At 46.9% G+C, this 19922-nt stretch overlaps 1 protein-coding gene across 1 annotated transcript in view; it reads left to right on the forward strand.

Moving 5' to 3' along the window:
• Positions 1-19922, forward strand: part of Ccdc93 (CCC complex scaffolding subunit CCDC93) — a 70174-nt gene that overhangs the window by 30528 nt on the left and 19724 nt on the right. Inside the window, exons 12-13 of the mRNA XM_034513104.2 lie at positions 13316-13432; positions 15900-15962. Of these exons, the coding sequence (XP_034368995.1) occupies positions 13316-13432; positions 15900-15962 (180 nt within the window). The remainder of the gene's footprint in view (positions 1-13315; positions 13433-15899; positions 15963-19922) is intronic.

The raw sequence follows: 19922 nt of genomic DNA on the forward strand, positions 1-19922 counted from the left end.
GAAAGCAACTTCTGGGGTAAAGGGCTTCTTTGGCTCACAGTTCCGGTTTGTAGTCCATCATTACTGGGAGGCGGAATCAGGAGAAATGTGAAGCAGCTGGTTGCAGCACAGTGAGAGCAGAGAACAGTCAGTTAATGCAAGCATGCAAGTGTTGGGCTCCCTCTCCTCCTCTGCCCAGGGCCCCGTCCATGAAATGTTTGTTGCCTGTGTACTTTCCCCATTCAACCTGACAACGAAATCTCTCACAGTCGTGCCCACAGGCTAACCTGATCTAGACAGATCCTCACTGAGCCTCACTCCCAGGGTGATTGTAGACGGGGTCTAGTTTGCAATTAGAACTGACGTCGGAAGGGAGGGGCTGTTTACTCATCCCTCCTTCCTCGGCTGTGCTCTGACCAGAGCCCTTAGCTCTGGTTGTTTTGCCTCAGATACCTTGAGGACAGAGTAGTTCCACTCTGCCCTCTGCACCTTGAGCTCTGGTAGTGATGGTAAAGGCGGTGTGCTTGGGGATTTGCTCTCCCCTAGGGCCCAAAGTGAGACCTCCAAGGCATGGACCTTCAGAGCAGGAGTGTCTAAGGTGGGTTTCCTCATTTCCTCGTCAGCCAAGTGTATGCTTCTAAACATGGGTTTCTCTCTCCAGCTCTCATGGACTCCAAAAGCTCTTGTCTTTCCATGTATCACCTAGAAAGGGGGACACTGGCACGTCATCAGAGATTGAACCAAGAGACATTTGGCCTACTGTAAATATGCAGTGAACTCAAAAGATTGCAATTCCTAATTGTGAAAGGGGAATGAAAATCACGGCTCCAGAAGTGTCCTGGTCTCCTGTCAGTCATTCTGAGTAGCTTCCCCACTACTGTGCAGAAGGCTGTAGGTGTGTTGCAGTCCTAGACGGCCTGTAATGAGCTGAAGTCGGAGCTTTTCAACAGGAAGAAGAACTAAATAGTTTCCACTCTGCATGTATATAAAAGTATTTGTGTGTCAGTTTCTGTGTGTATATATGTGTATTTGTGTGAATGTCTGTGTGTATATGTGTGTGCATGTGTCTGTGTCTCTGTGTATATGTTTGTGTGTATATGTGTGCATGTGTGTCTGCATATATGTTTGTGTGTGCGCGCACGTACGTGTGTCTATGTGTATATATGCCTGCTTGTTAGCATGGGGCATGCCTCTGGAGGCCAAAGGTTGAAAATGACATGTGGGACTTGGTCCTCTCCTCCCATCCTGTGGATCCCAGGAATTGAGCATAGGTTGTCAAGCTTGGCTACAGGCATCTTTACCTCCTGAGCCAGTTCACTGGCCCTCACTAAATTCCTTATTGCGATAAATACTTTAACTTGATTTCACTGATTCTGCTGTATGGGTCTGTGTGGGTCTGTCCTGGCTTTTCCGTTTGTATCCACTTACCCTACTACTGTTGTCAAATAACATCTTTGTTTCACTGTGACACTTAAGCTTTGCTTGCTTTTGTGTTTTCTATCTAATTTAAAATACAAACAGAGCTTTGCTTTCTTATGTTTGTTTGCTTCAGGTTCCATCAGGAAACCTTGCTGTTGCTGTGTTTGCTCCTGACTGTCTTGTTGTTGCCTCCAGCCAAAGACTGGTTGCCTTTAACCTGGACCCCACTTGTCGGTCGCATTGGCTTTATTGCTGCATGTGATGAGGAAGGTCACATCTCTGTGGAGTTGCACAGCAGCTAGTTAAGATGGTGTTGAAAGGTTTAGGCCTGGGTTGGATGCTACAAGGAAGGGCCTAAGACCTTGACTCTCAACACAGGCTCACATACCCCTTGGTTCTTTGTCTTCTTGTCTCAGCACCGTAGGTTGGCTTGGAACTGGGCTCTGGTGTCCTCTGAGATTGGCATTGCTGTTATCAGTTCTATCGGGAGTAGCACCACTGTAGTCAGAGCTGAAGACAAAGTGTTCCAGGGAGACCCCATCAGTGCCATTTAAGAAGAGCCCAAGCTGGACTGTTACCTCTATGCCTTTTTCTTTAGTGAGGAGAAAGGACCAAACCACTTTCACAGGGTAAAATGTAAAGAAGATTTTTGCAAACAAGGAATAAATTGAACAGCTTGCATGGAGCAAGTGCTTGAAAGAAAGGGGCTGGGCTTTGGGATCTAAAAGTGAGGAAGAAATAAGAAAATAAATGTCAGAGTCAGCTTTCAGTTTTAAGGTTCACAGGTTCTTCTGCCAGTGTGATGTGATGAGTAACCCATGTGTTTCAAAGCTGTTTATGAGGTAGCTAACTCAATTTACTATGGTTCCTGTAAGGCTGCAGGTTGGGGAGTGGGGGAGTGACAAAGCATTTGTGGTTGTAATCCGGAGGTTGTGAGCATCCGGAGGCTCTGGGCTCAGTAGCCCCATCTCCCTGTTCCTACCGAACACTCTCAGGATGTTCTAGAAGCCTCACCAAGCCTTTTACTGTTGATGTCTTAACTTTCCCAGTATTTCAGTCTCTGCTTTAACAGAGAGGAGCCTCTTACTGTGATTTGCAGACAACATAACAGCTTGAGTGTCCAAAACTACTCTGACTCCACTAATCCCAGGGCCTCTTCAGAAGCAGCCAGGCCAGGGCAGGTGCAGGGTCCTCGGAAGAGCCCTGCTGCTGCTAAGTTACCACCTGCCATTTTGACACCTTGGTGCTTAGCCAACCAAGTCAGCCTTAGCTGATATGTCTATGAGGAGTCCTGATGGGTTTTCTAGAGGATTCTGCAGGTCCAAAGGTGTAGGTGATCTGCCTTCTGGAAACAGAATCTGAATGCCTTCTTGTGTAGATATTTTGTACACTTTTAATTCATGACTTTATGTGTGTGTGTGTACATGATGTGTGCACAGTGCATTTGTGGAAGTCCAGTGACAACGTCAGCAGCCTGTCTTCACCTTCTATGTTTTAAGTAAGCCTCTCTTGTGCTGTGCTGAGATCTAGGCTTGCTGGCCCATTTGCTTCCAGAACGTTCTTCAGTTTCTACCTGTAGGAATGCTGAGCCATCTCCCCAGCCCAGCATTTTTTTTACTTCTAAAAGTTTATTTCATTATTTCTCTTTTTTACACTTTTATTTACGTGTGTGTGTGTGTGTGTGTGTGTGTGCAAGGAGAGTGCATGCCATGGCTTATTTGTGAAGGTCAAAGACAACTTTCGAGACTTGGTTCTCTCCTCCCACCATGTGGGTCCTAGGCTTCAGTTCATGTTGGGCATAGTGGCAGGTGCCTTTACTCAGTGAGCATCTCGCTTGCTGAGATAATCTGATTCTTCCAAACTGTCTTCCTGCTTAAGACTCCGCCTCTTTGTCCTAGTGTGCTGCTGTCAAAGTGGACCACATTCTGTTGTTCAGTTGAGCAACTCACTGAGCAAATACTGCAGTTGTTGGTGCTGGGGAAATAAGTATTTAATGTTATATACATTTGCAGATGAAGAAAGTATAGGTTATGGAGGCTTAGTCATTTCTACCTTCCTGTGAAGCTCTAGTACATTCCTGGTTCAAATGCAGGACCGCCTGCCTTTACAGCCAGCTGGAGGGTCGGTCAGGTGGAGGATGGGGGCGGAAATGTATGTGCATCCGTAGTCCCTCTGAGCCTGCAGCGACCACGTGCCTCCTCAGGCATGCGCACCTCCACCGGCTGCCTTCACACTATTGGAAAAGATGAGGGTGGTGGGTATGGCTCACACAGCACAAGCCTTCTGGGCACAGAAGTTATATCCTCACCACCAACGACGTTGTCGTTGTCATCGGTGTGTGTGTGTGTGTGTGTGTGTGTGTGTGTATGTGATGGTAGGCACAAATGCATGTTCTACATGTAAAGTCAGAGGACAACTTTGTGGAGTTGATTTTCTTTTTCCTCCTTTAGTAAGCCATGGCATGCACTCCCTTTGCACCCATACACACAAAGCACACAGGAGTGAGTAAATGGGGATTAAACTCAGCTTGGGCTTGAATGGCAGGGGCATTTTACCCGTGAGCCATCTTGTTGGCCCGTGGAAGCTATAGACATTTCTTCTGGGGAAATCCAGTGACTTTTCATGTCAGCATAGAACACATTATGACATTTTAAAATAGCTCTTTTTAAAATATAGCATTTTAGGCCAAAGAGATAGCTCATCCAATAAAGGCACTTGCTCCAAAGTCAGGATCATGGGGGAAGGAGAAAACTGGCTCCCGCAGGTTGTCTCCCAATCTCCATACATGTGTGCTCATGCACACACAAAAGGCCTAAATAACAATTCTGAGGTAAAACACAGCATCCCAGCCTGGGTACCATCCCCTTTGTCATATTATTTTCATGGGAGATGTGTTTATGTCCTCAAGAGCCTTATTTATAGAAGGCATTCTTCTCCTAACCGGTTCTGGAAGGCCCCACTACCCCTGACCTTTTGAAGACTGTACTCTGGCACCTGGTTTGAGAGAATCTTTGTCTCAGCAGATAATTAGGCCTGGGGCTGGTCCAAGGGCACACGTGTAAAACTACAGAGGAAAGAAGCCTCCCTCTGGAAAACTCAGATGCTCAGCATAGGTTTGCAGATGGTACATCCCCTCACACACACATGATGATTTTTGCTTTATATTTTATTTTAATAAAACACATCATTCACATATCTTTAAAGAGCTGATTTTTTAAAGGTTTATCCATTTATTATAAGTAAGTATACTGTAGCTGTCTTCAGACACCCTATAAGAGGGCATCAGATCTCATTACAGATGGTTGTGAGCCATTATGTGGTTGCTGGGATTTGAACTCAGGACCTCCAGGAGAGCAGACATTTCTCTTAACCGCTGAGCCATCTCTGCAGCCCCATTCTCATATTTTTTTTTGACAATATCATACATAATATAATATATCTTGGTCATTTTCACCCCAATTACCATCTCTTCCCTCTTCCATTCCTACTGAACCCTTCTTCCCAACAAATTCTCCTACTTTTGTATCTTTTGTGTTTTGCTGCTGCTGCTGCTGCTGCTGCTGCTGCTGCTGCTGCTGCTGCTGCTGCTGCTGCTGCTGCTGCTGCTGCTGGTGGTGGGTGTATGTGTGTATATGTACGTGCAGGTGCGCATGTACGTGCGTGTCTTCCTCCTACTGAATTTAATTAAGGCTACTTGGATAAGCCCAGGTGAGGACTATTTACTGTAGCTCGAGCAGAACTTAGTAATGGCTACACAACAAAGAATGTGATTCTCTCTTCCCCCAGCAACCAGCAACTGCTAGTAGCTCCTTGTATCACCAGGTGACCTCATGACCTCCCTCGCCCCCCAGGATGGGAAGTTGACTGACCTGATCTTATAAGTGTCTTGTACGGGTAACCACAGCCAACCACGAGGCCGTCGCTGGGGTGTGCATGTCCTGTCTGGGAGGCAGTGTTTCAGAGTACCCCTTGTCCTCCTCTGACCTGTACATTCTTTCTGCTCCTGTCCCCCTGCCTCTAGTGCACCGAAGAGGCTTGATGTAGTTGTCTGTTTAGGGCTGACCAGTTCACGTGGCAGTGTGAACTGACTGGAAAAGAGTGCCATCCACACGCCTGGCCACTGTGAGTCACAGCAACACTGCTGCTGGAGCATGCGAGGGACAGCCTTGTGTTGACCGGTTCCCTTCTGGGCTTCCTGGGAACTCAGCATTTGTCATGGCCCCGTGCCTGTGCTTGCCTTCTTCTTTCTCAAGGTCTTCTCTTGGAGCCTGGCCACTGACTGTTTTAGCCACACAGCCTCTCCCCAATATTTCTATATTAAGTCCTGAGAGACATTCATCTCAGTGTGACAGGCTCTGGTCAGTTATTTTCTTCTCACTCCATTTCTTATATCCAAGTTGGGATCTGTTACTGGCAGTGCCTTTGTAGACTGGAGATGGTGATTTCCCACAGGAACAGGCTGGTCTTATTAAATTAGCACCTAGAGGCCTTAAGGACATTTATATACTAAATCTGATAGGGTGGACTCAGAAGAAAAAAATTAATACTTCATGTGCCTACTTGAGGTTCTGTCTTCATGTTATATAACTGCCCTGGTTTTGTGACTTGGCCACTGTTTCTAGGTTATATGTAAAGGCTTCTAACAATAGTTGTACAGACAATTAGGGGCTTTGGAGATGGTCACACAGATGTCACACAGCCATAAGGACCTGAGTTCAGTCCCTAAAACTCACATAAAAGTGGGTGTAGGTATGGTGGGCACATTTGTAATCTCAATGCTGGAGAAGAGAGACTGGAGGTTCCCCAGCTAGACAGACTACCACAGTCACTGAGCCTTGAGTTCTAATGAGAGACTGTTTCACAGGAGAAGTGTGATCAGCTCCTGATCACAGAGTTGGCCTATGACTGCTACTCACATGCATACATGTCTACCCATACACACACACACATACACACATGCATGCGCGCACACATGTTAAAAAGAAGCAGAATGTGGATCAGGGAGAGTGGATGGTCACATCCATGAGGAACACCTCAGAAGGTCACTTGTACACCTCTGTATGTCCAGAAGACAGCAGGCAAGGCAGTGAGAGACACTGACATCCTGCTATAGATGAACTGTAGGCACGTCTACGTCATTGAACAGTCACATACAGAGGAGTGTGTTTCAGGGTTAGCGGCTCTGATTCTCCTTCTGTTCCTGCTCGCGTCAGTGCTTTGACTTCTCAGTGTGCTTGTCAGGAGTTTTTAAATTCCGTTTACATGCTAGGAATGGGTGTACACACCGTGGCATACACACATGGTGACTCACATGAAAGGCGGTAAGACAACTTGCAGAAGTCTGTTCTCTCCTTCCATCATGCTCGTCAGAGGGATCAAATTCAGGTTGTCAGGCTTAGTGACAGGCGCTTTTACCTGCTTAGCTGCCTGTCCTGCCTGCTTGTTAAGTTTTCACTGTGGAGTCACCACATTTCACTGAAAGCTTTCTGTGGAAATGCTTGGAGGCAGAAGGTTTCAGCTTGTTCTCCCAGGGAGATCTTGTCCTGCTTCCTGGGCACTGGGGGACACCTCAGCACTAGTCTGCTTTAGAGTCCTGACAGGCAGGTGCTTTCTGTTGGGTTTTGTGTTTTGAGACAGAGTCTCATGGAGCAGTCTGGTTTCAACTCTGTCTGTTTGTAAGGATGATTTGAACTCCTGGTCTTCGTGCCTGCACCTCCCAAGTGCTGGGGTTGCAGGTGTGCACCGCCACACTTGGCTCCTGGCTTGCAGTTGTGTAGGTATGCAGGGAGCATTGTGGACTTAGATGGCAGAACTATAAGAAGCAGGTCATCTGTTTTTACAACATTTTATTGTGTACCTTTTCCTTTTACACTAAAGCCAAGGCTAATGTGAGGCCTTTATTGATCAACTGTAAAATCAAAGCTAGACATTAGAAGATTTTGGAAAATACCCTCAAGGAAGTAAGCCGTCTTCAGCGAGGGTATGTGCCTTCTGGATACCCACATTCACTTACATGTTGGCCTCTCAGAATTCCGCCACATTCTTCCTAGCTCATAGCTTTGATTTAGGAGGAACGCTGAGCTATTCTGTTTTCTGTTTGCTTGAGTTCAATTGGAGGCTTACAAGATACCGGAAACTGACGTTCCATTGATGACTGTGGAGAACTTCACTTCGACCCTATGTAAGGTGGGCTGCAGGAGCCTCCCTTTCTCATCCTACAGACTAGATTGTGATAGGAAGAGACTAATGGGGGTGTGGGGGGAGCTTCTTGAACTAGAGAAAAGTTAGAAGTCAGGGTGTAGCTCGGTGGTAGAGCACTTGGCTCACACTGGGTTTGAGCTCTAGTGCTGAAAAAATGGAAAACAGGCTTGCAGGTTAACACATAGGTAACCTTCAGGGGCTCATTCGATTCTGAAAGGATATCGTTGTAGGAAAAGCAATCATTTCTTATTTCTCTTGGGTGTTTAATATTTTGAACTACACTGCTCCCATCAAGTGACATTTAAAGCCATCTCCCCTAAGAACAGGTGTCATTTCTGCCTGTCATATTAGAAAACATGAGCTCTGCAGCCGAGTCTGTTAATCCACACTGTGGTTTTACAGGCACGTTCTTAATCTGCAATTGTTGAACAAAACGAGATCAGCATATTAACCCTTGCTCCTGGTGGGCACACAGGGCGTGTTTGTCGATGGTTGGCCTTTTTTAGAACAGATGTTGTATTTTATAAACAGACTGTTAAGATACCAGGGACTTAAAGTTTTTCCCATGGAGGGTTGACTGTCAAGCCCCGTCTTGTCCTCTCCATCTCACCAACTTACACTATTGTTAAAGGTGCATTTTGGTCCTCTTAAGCCTGCTTGCCCGCCATAGATTTCAGCCAGCCAGTGTCAAGTGAGATAGGATGCTTCAAGGACCTGTTTTCTGCCTTTAGTCTGGGTTCTCCTGGCTATTAGGAAGATAATTTGGGAGAAATAAAAAATTTAGATTATATAGTACAAAGTATGTTTGAGTAGTAATCAGACTTTCATTGTCAAGGTTAAGAATACTCTTCAGTATAGCTCTAGAATAAACTGCTTTGTTCAAAGGCTTCCCATCTAGACCAGTGGCTTCCTGAAGCACCATTTCACTTGGACTAGAGAAATGTATCAACATGGAGATAGAACTCAGGATTCCGTTTTAGTTCATGTGAATGAATACTTTATAAGTGAAACTTTAAGAAACTTAAAGTTTAAGAAACTTTAAGCTAGAGGGATGGCTTCATGGGTAAGGTGCTTACCACACAAGCATGAAGACCTGAGTTCAGCTCTCTACTGTCTAAAAAGTGGGAGGCAGCTGCACATATCTGTAATCCCATCACAGGAAGACAGGAAGATGGAGATTGTAAGCTCCTCCAGAACTGCTGGGCAACCAACCTAGCTGAATCAGGGACCCGCAGTTTTGGTGCGTTTTATCTCCAAAGATAAAATAGACAGTAACTGAGGTAAACTCCCAGAGTCAACCCCTGGCTTGTACACACACACACACACACACACACACATACCCTCATGCACAGGTGCACATATCCACACATGAAGGAGAGAGAGAGAGAGAGAGAGAGAGAGAGAGAGAGAGAGAGAGAGAGATTCCACAGCATGTGTACTTTCATTTAGCACTAACAGAAAGATTTTGAAAGCCCCTATTTTTTGGAGCATATTCTAATAAAGATAGAACAGATTTGAAGACTTAAAGGTTCTTCCTGTGTGCATGCATTTTCTATTTATAGGATTCTCAGTGAGAGAGTGGATTGGAAAGAAGATGTTTTCATTCTTCCTAAAACCTTTGGTGGGTTCTATCGATTCCTTTGTTTCCAAGCAATGGGTCAATTGTGGAGTTCCTGGAACTGAGGAGATTATCAAGTGTAATAGTCAAGACTCTCTGAGGAAAAGAACTCTGTGCGTGTGTGTGTGTGTGTGTGTGCGCGTGTGTGTGTGCGCGCGTGTGTGTACGAGATTTAGTTAGATTGGTTTATAGGCTGAGGTTTGCCATTGTTGTCCATAGTCCAGCAATGGCTGTTTTCCAATGGAAAGTCCAAGAATACTGTTCAGTCTATGGAGATGAATGTCCCCGCTGGTCTTCAGCTTACATCAGAATCCCAAAGAAGTAGACGTTAATACCAGTGAAGATACGCTTCAGCAACAGGATAGATGAACTTGCCAGCAGGAGTGAGGACAAATACATAAAAGCTTTCTTTTTCCACGTCTTTTATATAAGCTGCCACTAGAAAGTGTGCCCCACCCCCAAATAATCCAATCAAGAGAAACCCCTCACAGGTATGCCCAGCCACTTGGTTTTAGTTCATTCCAAATCAAGTTGATAACCAAGAATAGCTGTCACAAGTGAACTAGACCCTTTGAACAAAGAAATATTTCTCAACATATTTAGTTTCAGCACCCTGTTTAAGGATTCCTAAAATTTTCTGAAGACTTATGGATTGATTCATTTCTGGATAATAATCTATGTATTTCATGTTAACATTAGAGTAGTGACATCACATGTAGCATCTAGGAAATTTCACTGCACAGATATGACAAAATGGGTATGGAGATTGCAGGTAACACCTTAGCGTTTATGATTTCTATTAAAAGAAGTTAAAAAACCTTCCAGAACCCCTCCCTCAACAATCAGGGAGGTGAGGAGAACAGGAGAAGAGGGGTGAGGAGAGAAACCAAATAGCTTGAAAATCCTTTTTCTAGATATCAAAATATCTCCTGGTCTCCTTCAAGAAAGATTCTTGTAAATAAATATTAGGGATATGGTTTGGCATAGCTTCATGTGAACTGCATGTACTAGAGCAAAGAAACTGGGGGGGGGCGGGGGAGGCAGTTTTTACTCCATAGACTGACTATAAAAGCCGTTGATGGGAGGGAGAAGGGTTGTGAGTTTAAACCAGTTCTCTCTTCGTCTCCATCTCCCTCTCCCTCCCCCACCCCCTCTCTCTCTCTCTCTCACACACACACAGATGGATTGGAAGGACAGACGGACAGACAGGCAGATATGGCTCAATTGATGGAATGCTTGCTTTTGTTTGGTCTCCAGCACTGCATCTACCAAGTATGGACCTACACTCTTGTGACTGTGGAGGCTGGCTGACATCCTCAGCTCCAACGCTAGTTCTAGGGCAGCCTGGGCAAACAGAGATACTGTATTGAGGGGAGCAGGGATGGGAAATGAATTATTCCAACAGAACAATAGGCTCATGTAATTCAGATTGTGATGTGAAATGTTCTTGGGCTGTGCCTGTGCTCTTTGGAGGGCAGGGTCAGGGGTCAGGTTGGATATTAAAATCTCATTCAGAAATGAGGTGCAAGCCGCAAACGGCCAAATTAGTAATACTGTTGAGGATGGGCCAGTCAAAGTGGGTAAGGTCCAGTGAGTTCGTTGTAGTTCTGGCTTTGAAGCTATTTGGACTAGGAAGATTCCCTCCTGCCCTTTTTCTTCTACCCTCAAGTAGTTCAGAAAGAGTCTATCCTTCCCCAGGCTATAGATTGTACCTCAATGTATGCAAAATTAATCTTAAAATGTTAACTCCAGTTTCCAGAAATCCAGCAAGCTGAGTGTCTTAATGTGGGTCTTACTACATCATTTAAGCCAATCAGTATTTCCCCTCCCAAGCCTACGTGGAGGCAAGGTGATTCCAGAGCCTGTCAGCCTAACAGTGAATGCTAACCATCACATGAGCATGTCGGGGGCATTTTCTGAAGTGCTGGGTTGTGATACCTAATGTTTAGTTCCCCTTTTTTTATTGTGTGTGCATGTACACGCTTGTGCATGCAGGTGCTCTCAAAGGCCGGAGCCAGCAGAGCTCCCGAGCGGAAGTTAACAGTGGCTGTTAGCTGCCAGGCACAGTCATGCGCTGGAACCTGAACTCTGCTCTTCTGTGGAAGCAGGGTGTATGCCCCTGACACCCCCGCTGGGCTGTCTAGCCCCAAGGGTTCTCTATTTCCTTTCCGGCCTGTCAGCCTATAGTATACAGAATATTCCTCTTGGCTCTTCACTGTGGCCATACCCAGCACACGATTCCCAAACTCCAGAGTCACTAAACAGCAAAGCAACAACAACAACCCTTCATTGTCTCTTAACAGTGGTATAGATCATTCAGGGCCAGCCTTACCAAGATAAGTAGAGCTTGGGCCTGTGCAGATTCTCCACCTTGTTGCCATCTCTCGTTCCCATTGCTGCAGTGCCCAGACTCCCGAGCACGTGAGCACTGATGGAGCACGCAGGGGCAGTGAGTGCCAGGCAGGTCTGCACACAGACTGGAAGTCACTGATTTACTTGGCCGTGGGTCGGCAGGGCTATCTGAGTGTTCAGTCAAGCTATCTAGTGGAGTATTGCTGCTCCATCAAATAGACCTTTCTGCTGCTTCTCTTTAGAACTTCTCCCAGGGTTCCTTTTAAAAAAGATTTATCAGTGTTTTGGCCTATAAGTTGTATGTGCCTGGTAACCATGGAGGGGCCACAAGAGGGATTAGATCCCTTGGAACAGGCATTACAAAGAGTGTGAGGCACCATCTTGGTGGTAAGAATTGAGCCAGGGCCCTGTGCAGTGGTAGTAAGTGGTCTTAATGGCTGAGCTGTCTCTTCGGCTCTTCCACTTCCTACCAGGGGTATTAAGACAGGTGCATCTGTTATTTTATTTTATTTTATTTTATTTTTTGGTTTTTCGAGACAGGGTTTCTCTGTGTATTCTGGCTGTCCTGGAACTCACTCTGTAGACCAGGCTGGCCTCAAACTCAGAAATCCACCTGCCTCTGCCTCCCAAGTGCTGGGATTAAAGGTGTGAGCCACCACTGCCCAGCTGGATGCATCTATGAACTTCCTGTACCAAGCTGCTTCCTTCCTTTAAAGACACAGAAGTTACATTTATCTGTTTGTGGGACTAGCAGAGGTGGGGAGCACAATGTGAGTCAGAGGGCAGCTTTTGGGAGTAGTTCTCTTCCTCCACTGTGCTGGGCCGGGGGCTGGCAAGCACCTGTACTATGGAGCCATCCCTCTTCAGCCCTTGCTTCTGTCTGTGCACCATTCCTTTGTAGTAGTCAGTCATTCACGCTGTGACACTACCCAGAAATCTCTCCTTTACCTGCCTTCCGTTCTTACAGTCTGTGTCTGCTTGGCCTTCTCGTCCCCTCCTCATGTGTCCCATTGTAGAAGTTTACTACCTGCCTTCTCTTGGCAGCTTTCTCCTTTTTGGATGAAGAAGGAAATAGTTGAGAGAGTGGCTGTGGAGGGGGAGAGATGAGTGGGCGGACTTGCTGCTTATCATATATACATACATGCTTGGAAATGACTAGACTTTGTAACTATATGTTTATAAAACTTTGAAGGTGAATCCGTTTATGGTTTATTTCATTTTTTATTACATTTATTTACATGTGTATGTGTGTGTCTCTTTGTGTGTGTGTGTGTGTGTGTTTGCATGCGCACCACTGCATACACGTGGAGATCAGAGGACAGCCTATACCTATAGGAGTCTTCTTCTACCAAAGTTTTGGGGGATCATTAGGTGTGGTCGCAAGTGCTTTTACCCACTCAGACGTCTCTCTAGCTCCAGCTTGTAATTCTGCATGATTCCCGATATTCTTATAAAGAAACTGCTAAGACTCCTGAGTCCCCCCACTCAGGACCCTCTGTTGCCTGGGTGATTGATTCATCATGACCTTAGCTGGGTAGCCTGCACTTGTGTTCTTCTTCCCTGCTCTGAAGCAGTCTGCCTTAGTTGTTGTCAAAGTTTTCCTGTCTAGATCTTGGTTCTGAGCAGGACATTGTAGATGCCCCGGCTGGCTGTGACCGGCTACCCAGAACCACCTTGCTTACACTGCGTAGGGACACACAGCCTGAACGGAGATGATGTAATTGTCTGCTTTGGGTTTGCCCACAGCAGTCTGAGCTGTCCTCTGAAGAAAGTCCAGAGAAATTAGGAACCTCCCAGCTGCATCAGCGGAAAGTCATTTCCTTGAATAAGCAGATTCTGCAGAAGACCAAACATCTGGAAGAGGTGAGTGTCTTTCTAATTCCATTCGAGGTAATGACCATTCTTCCAAGAGGGGAGAAGTCGGGAGATAGTGATAATGAGAGCCTTGTGGTAAACTGGCCAAAGGAGGCTCTGGCACAGGCATACTGCAGGTGTCAGTCCAGTGTAGCTGCGTGTGTTTTATAAATAAAGTGTGTGTGTGTGTGTGTGTGTGTGTGTGTGTGTGTGTGTGACGTGTGCATGTATGGGTGTTGCAGGTGTGGGAGGGTAATTGTATACAGATGTGCTTACGTAAGCCTGATGGTATGTAGACGCCAGACTGGTATTGGGTGCTGCCCTTGATCACTGTCCATTTTATTTCCTGAGGCAAGGCCTCTCTGAACCATTTTGACTAGTCTAGCAAACTGTTGCCAGGGATATTCCTTGTCTCTGCTTCCTAAGCACTGGAATTAAAGGTACTGATATCTAGTACTGATATCTAGCTTTTCACATGGGTTCTGGGGATCCAGTCTTCAGTTTTCAGGCTTGCATAGTAGGTGCTTTTCCCCTCAGCTCTCCCCATGCCCATAAGTAAAGTTTTAGTGGAACAGCTAAGCACTTGTGTACTTGCCTGTTTTTCTGTGATTGCTTTCAAGCTGCTGTAGCAGAGTTGAACAGCTGTAACAGAGACCAAATGGCCCACATACCTAAACTAGGTACTGCTGGCCCTGTATAGGAAAGGGTTAAGCCCTGTCACAGGAGATACAGAGCAAGGCAGGAAAGATGGCTTAGCCTCTGGGAGTTCTTTTTGCCCTTGCAGAGGACATGCATTCTAACTCCCAGCACCCACATCTGTCGCTCACAACTGGCTATAACTTCAGGGGCCTGACCCCCTTTTATTGTCTCTGCAGGAACCTGCATGTGTGCACAGGCATGCTAATGAGCGTGTGAATACCCACATACACAGATGTGAAAATGCACAGGGCCAGAGTGGTATTCCTTCACTCATGTGTAGTGTTGTGTATGTTAACGGGAGGTCAGGGTTTTGCCTGCCAGGACCCTAAGGTGTAATGGAGACCTGCAGTAAATGAAACATCCGTCACTCAGTTATAGTGGTGAGGGCTTGAGGGGGAAGTCTGGGGAGCTGGGTAACTAATAGAACTAGCTGAGCCCAAGGTCATGGCTGACTGAGTCTGGCGAGATGAAAGGACACTGGCTGAATGGAAGGCCTGTGTGGAGATGCTGAGGAGGTCAGTGTTGGGACTGTGGAAGCCACAGGGGGTCGCAGCAGGGCAGTGCCTGTGAGAACATACGAGACACAGGGACCAGCTTCTGCTTTACTCGGGGTGATTCAAGGCTTACATAATTTTGGGGACAGGGTCCAACTATCCAAAGTGGGCAAAGGTCATAGGTACCGAATGCCTCATTAGCATGGGGAAGCGGCTCAGGGATCTCAGGTGCTGGCTGAAGGGTTCTTACCAGGAGAAAGGAAAGTGAACCTGTAATCTAACTCAGGTTATGTGCCATCTGCAGGTAGAGGTGTGATTTTGGGGGTTGTGGGGAGTGTTGAACTCCCCAGACAAGGTCAGAAAAAGGGAATCCCTGCCAGTGAAGGAGTCCTCCATATTGTACCGAGCTCAGAAGGCTATCCAGACAGTGATAGACTTTGACCTTAATTGGCAGGGCAACACAGTGGCTTGCTGCTGCCTGTCGTTCTTATATGTGAGATGTGAACAGAAAGGGTCAGGGAGGCCCAGACTTTAGGAAGCAGGTGCAGGAGATAAGCTGGTGACAGCAGAGACTGAGAGAACCAGGTCACAGTTTCTCGTTTAGTTAGAGAGCAGGGCACATGTCATGGAAGTCAGAATGTAATTTGCTGGAACCAGATGGGTCCTGGGCCTTGAACTTGCATCATCAGACTTGGTGGCAAGTACCTTACTGCCTGAGCTGTCTCATCAGCCCCAATTGATTTTTTTTTAAGACAGATATTGGGGAGGTCATTTATAGTTCTTGGTGATAGTAGGATTGTTTTTGGAAGACCTTTATTCCTTCTTCTGGAAGTCAGACAGAAAATTTGAAAGTAGAGAGTGGGACTCAGGGACAGTCTTTGGATAATAAAGTACCTGCAGACTGGAGGCATGGCTCGGTAGGGAAAGGGCTGCTGTGTGAGCAGCAGGCCCTAAGTTCAGTTCCCCAGGTCCCATGTGGACAGCCTTGGCCAGCATTGCAAGAGCACGAATAGTCCTGGTGCCACGGACATGCCCCACACTGGCATATGGGTGTGGCTAATTTTCTGCAGTCTAGGACCCTGTGTTTGTTATGCATGGAACCCTAGATTAACTCCCCAGCACCAAAATAAGTAAATGTGTATTAAAAATGCAAGTCCTTCAGTTTAAGTCAGTTTTAGCCAATCTAGGTTTCCACTTTCTTGTTGTAAAGGAGGGGTCTCATCAAAGTTTTTACTGAGGAAAGGACTCCATTCAAGCAGGTGTCCTTTTTCTCTCACTCACAGCTGCAAGCGAATCATAGCAGCCTCCAAGCAAAGTACAGCGACAGGAAGAAAACACTGACAGAGGTAAGCAGACCCCCCCCCCCATCCCCACTGTGACCTCAGGGCCCACAGTCACTGCTCGCAGGTCAGATCGCAGTGTGGATAAACTGATGACATGGGTCATGCACCACCAGGACACTTCCTTCCTTGCTGAGGATTTGACTCTGAGGACAGAGCCTGTCACACGCACACCAGCTGATGCACGTGGCATTCTACCAGCAGCGCTGCTCAGACGTGACCGTGCTGAGCCCTCGCGTGATGCAGACCTAATTTTTATTGCTATGAACCCTGTCCTTCCAAGATATGGCGAACATATACACAGTGATAGCACATGACATTCATGGAGACAGCCAGCCACACAGCCACCCCAGGAAAGCTGGACACTAGCTGGCTGCCGCATTAGTGGCATGGGCTACCAGCTCTAACGTATGTCTCTGTATCACAAGCCTACCAGTCACAGCTCCAATTCCCTAGGTGGATTCCTAGTTCCCTTTGAATGAGCACTGTCTTCCCAGATCTCTGTAGGTGGGCAGTCATTGTATCCAAAGTGTTTATTGCTCTGTAGCTATTTCTTTAGTCAGAATTCATTTATAAATTGATTCACTTTTTTACCTGTCTTCCACTGTTTGAAGACTCTGGGTTATATGTTCATCTGGTTTAAAGTTCCCTCTCGACATCTGTTGAGAACCGCACTGCCCCACGCTTGGGGGCCAGAATGTCAGGGACCGCTCTATCAGTGTTGGAACTCGAACTGCCAAAAGCCTTGGGGGCTAAGTTGTTAGAGCCCGCACTGCCCCAAGCTGCTCCAGTCCACTGGTTGGGGTTCAGCAAGAGAGAGAGTGAGGACGGACGGACAAGAAGAGTGGAGACCAGACAGAGTGTGATTCAATCCCGTTTATTCTTCCGTCTCTCTCTTCTCTCCAGGTCCCTTGTTCCTAGTCCAAGTCCCGAGTCTCGCGTTCCTAGTCCCTAGTCTCAGGTCCTAATCCGAGTCCTAAATTGCTAGTCTCTTTCCCAGTTCCAGGTTACTTCTTCCAAGTGTCTAGTCCAAATGTCAAGTGTCTAATCCAAGTATCTAATAATTTCTTCTGTCTGCCTCTCACCTTTTATATGTCTCACTTCTAAGCCACGCCTTTAAGTCACGTCTTTAAGTCTTATCTCTAAATCACACCTTAAGTCACGCCTTTAAGTCTCACACACCCAAGGGAAAATCCTGGGTATCTAAAACAAGATGTTATCAGAGTGTGCTCTGCTGTTGTAGACTATTGTAAACAAGTCTCTTGTCAGGGTATATGGCTCAAGATGGCTGCAAGGATGATAGCCCCTTCTGTCGGCTTCCCGCAGACATCTCTTTATACTACTATATACTCTTCACAGTTACTTGGCCTGTTGCTGACAAAACCCCTGACAGGAAGCAGCTTGAGGAAGGAAGGCTTTAGTTTGGCTGGAAGTTTAAGAATGCAGTCCATTGTGGCAGAAAAGTTGAGACAGCAGGAACCTTATCCAGTCAGGAAGCAGACAGACGACTGCCAGTGCTCAGTCTTCTGTTCTCCTTTTTCTGCAGTGTAGGACACCAGCCTCAGGGGTGGTGCCTCCTGTTTATAGGGTGGGCCTTCCCAGCTCTGTGAACCTAATGAAGCAAACCTCACAAGCTTTCCCAGGTCAGCTAGGCTGACCTAGCTGGGCTAATAGATCCTGTCAAGTTGACAGTCAGTATTAGCCATCACGACAGCTTGCCTCCACTGATTCTGGGGAAAGGTGCTGCCTTCTATGTGGTAGATCAGCTGACGGCAAGAGATCCTCAAAGCTGGGAAACTTCCCATTCTCTTTGCTGTTGCCAGCCATCTGGGGCTCTCAGATGCTCTCTCCTGTGTAGCAGTCAGGCTTCACTGCTTTGTTGACCCAACCTCACTCGCTCTCCTAACACAGGCCGTTCGTTCATTCTTCCCACCTACGCTGGCTAGCGCTCCGTAGCTGACTTCCGTCTGTTCCCTGTGAGCTAACCCACTTCGTTGTTCTAGCATCATAGCCTGGATTATTTGGAGACTTGAAGTGAGAGGGTTTGATGAGACACCTGGCCATATTGCCATTTTTAACTAGGAACATTTTAAACTTGTGTTTTGTTTGAATGAGTCACGTATTCACAAGGTTCAGAACCTCACAAAACACAAAAAGTGAACACCTGTAACGCACATCTGTCGACTCACTGCAGGGTAGTCACTACAGCCAGTACTTCTGAATCTTTTATGACTGTTTTAACTGTATAGCAATTATATTCTACATACGTGTGCACATTCCCTCTTTAACATGTGTGTGTGTCAGGGGCGGGCTGTTAAGCATGCCACAGCACAGTGTGGAGGTCAGAGGACAGCTGTGGAAGCTGATTCTCTTCCACCATGTGGATTCCAGGGATTGAAGTCAGGTTATCAGGCTTGTGGGCAGGTGCTGCACTGAGCCATCCCCTCAGCCCACATCTGCACACTGCACTGAGCCATCCCCTCAGCCCACATCTGCACACTGCACTGAGCCATCCCCTCAGCCCACATCTGCACACTGCACTGAGCCATCCCCTCAGCCCACATCTGCACACTGCACTGAGCCATCCCCTCAGCCCACATCTGCACACTGCCCTGAGCCATCCCCTCAGCCCACATCTGCACACTGCCCTGAGCCATCCCCTCAGCCCACATCTGCACACTGCCCTGAGCCATCCCCTCAGCCCACATCTGCACACTGCCCTGAACCATCCCCTCAGCCCACATCTGCACACTGCACTGAACCATCCCCTCAGCCCACTTCTGCACACTGCACTGAACCATCCCCTCAGCCCACATCTGCACACTGCCCTGAGCCATCCCCTCAGCCCACATCTGCACACTGCACTGAACCATCCCCTCAGCCCACTTCTGCATATTGCTTTGTATGCTTCAGGAGGTCACCACAGCCGTGATCTTAGACTCTGTTCCCTAGATCATTGTAAAAGATGTGCATACAAACAAGACAGAAACAGTAGTAGGGGTGGGGAAATGGCTCAGGGGTAAAGTGATTGCTGCATAATGACCTATGCTCAGATTGTCTAGGTAACTGGGACCCCAGCACTGGGGCTCACTAGGCAGTAGTGAAAATCGTGACTTTCTATTTCAGTGAGAGATCAGTCTCAAAAATTAAGGTAGAGAAGCAAAACTGGAGAAAGACTTCTCTGCTTCAGCCTCTGACTCCACGTGCACACCATGCACAGGCAATATATCTGTGCACCACATACAAAAGTATATTGCTATGTATCACCATCTGCATTTTCTTAAAGATTTGTTTCACTAGCGAATTTGTCTTAGTTAGGGTTTCTTTTGCTGTGACGAAACACCATGACCAAAAAGCAAGTTGGGGAGGAAAGGGTTTATTTATTTTACATCTCCATATTGCCATTCATTGATGAAGGAAATGAGGACAGGCACTCAAACAGGGCAGGGGCCTGGAGGCAGCAGCTGATGCAGAGGCTCAAAGGAGGGCTGTTTACTGGCTTGCTCCTCACTGCTTGCCCAGCCCACCTTCTTATGGAACCATCAGCCCAAGGATGGAGCCGCCCACAACAGGCTGGCCCCTCCCTTATTGATCACTAATTAAGAAAATGCCCTACAGGCCTGTCTCCAGCTTGACCTTATGGAGGCATTTTCTCAACTGAAATTCTTTCCTCTGATGACTCCAGCTTGTGTCAAGTTGACACAAAACACCATCCAAGAGGCTGGGAAGTTTCAGCCCTGCCATGACAGTGGTTTTCTGATAGTTTCTCTCTCTCCCAGTCTTTCTCTTCTTTCCCCCTTCCCGTGTGTGTGTGTGTGTGTGTGTGTGTGTGTGTGTGTGTGTGTGTGTGTTATCCCCACCCCCTTTCCTGCTCCAAGGCCGTTTGTTTTCCCTCCTCTGTCTGCAGCACTGTGAGGTCATCACCAGTGTTTCTAATACCAGAGCAGTATTTAGCAGGTTTTGATT

Source organism: Arvicanthis niloticus, chromosome 10 (genome assembly GCF_011762505.2).
Source record: "Arvicanthis niloticus isolate mArvNil1 chromosome 10, mArvNil1.pat.X, whole genome shotgun sequence".
Taxonomy (NCBI): Eukaryota; Metazoa; Chordata; class Mammalia; order Rodentia; family Muridae; genus Arvicanthis; species Arvicanthis niloticus.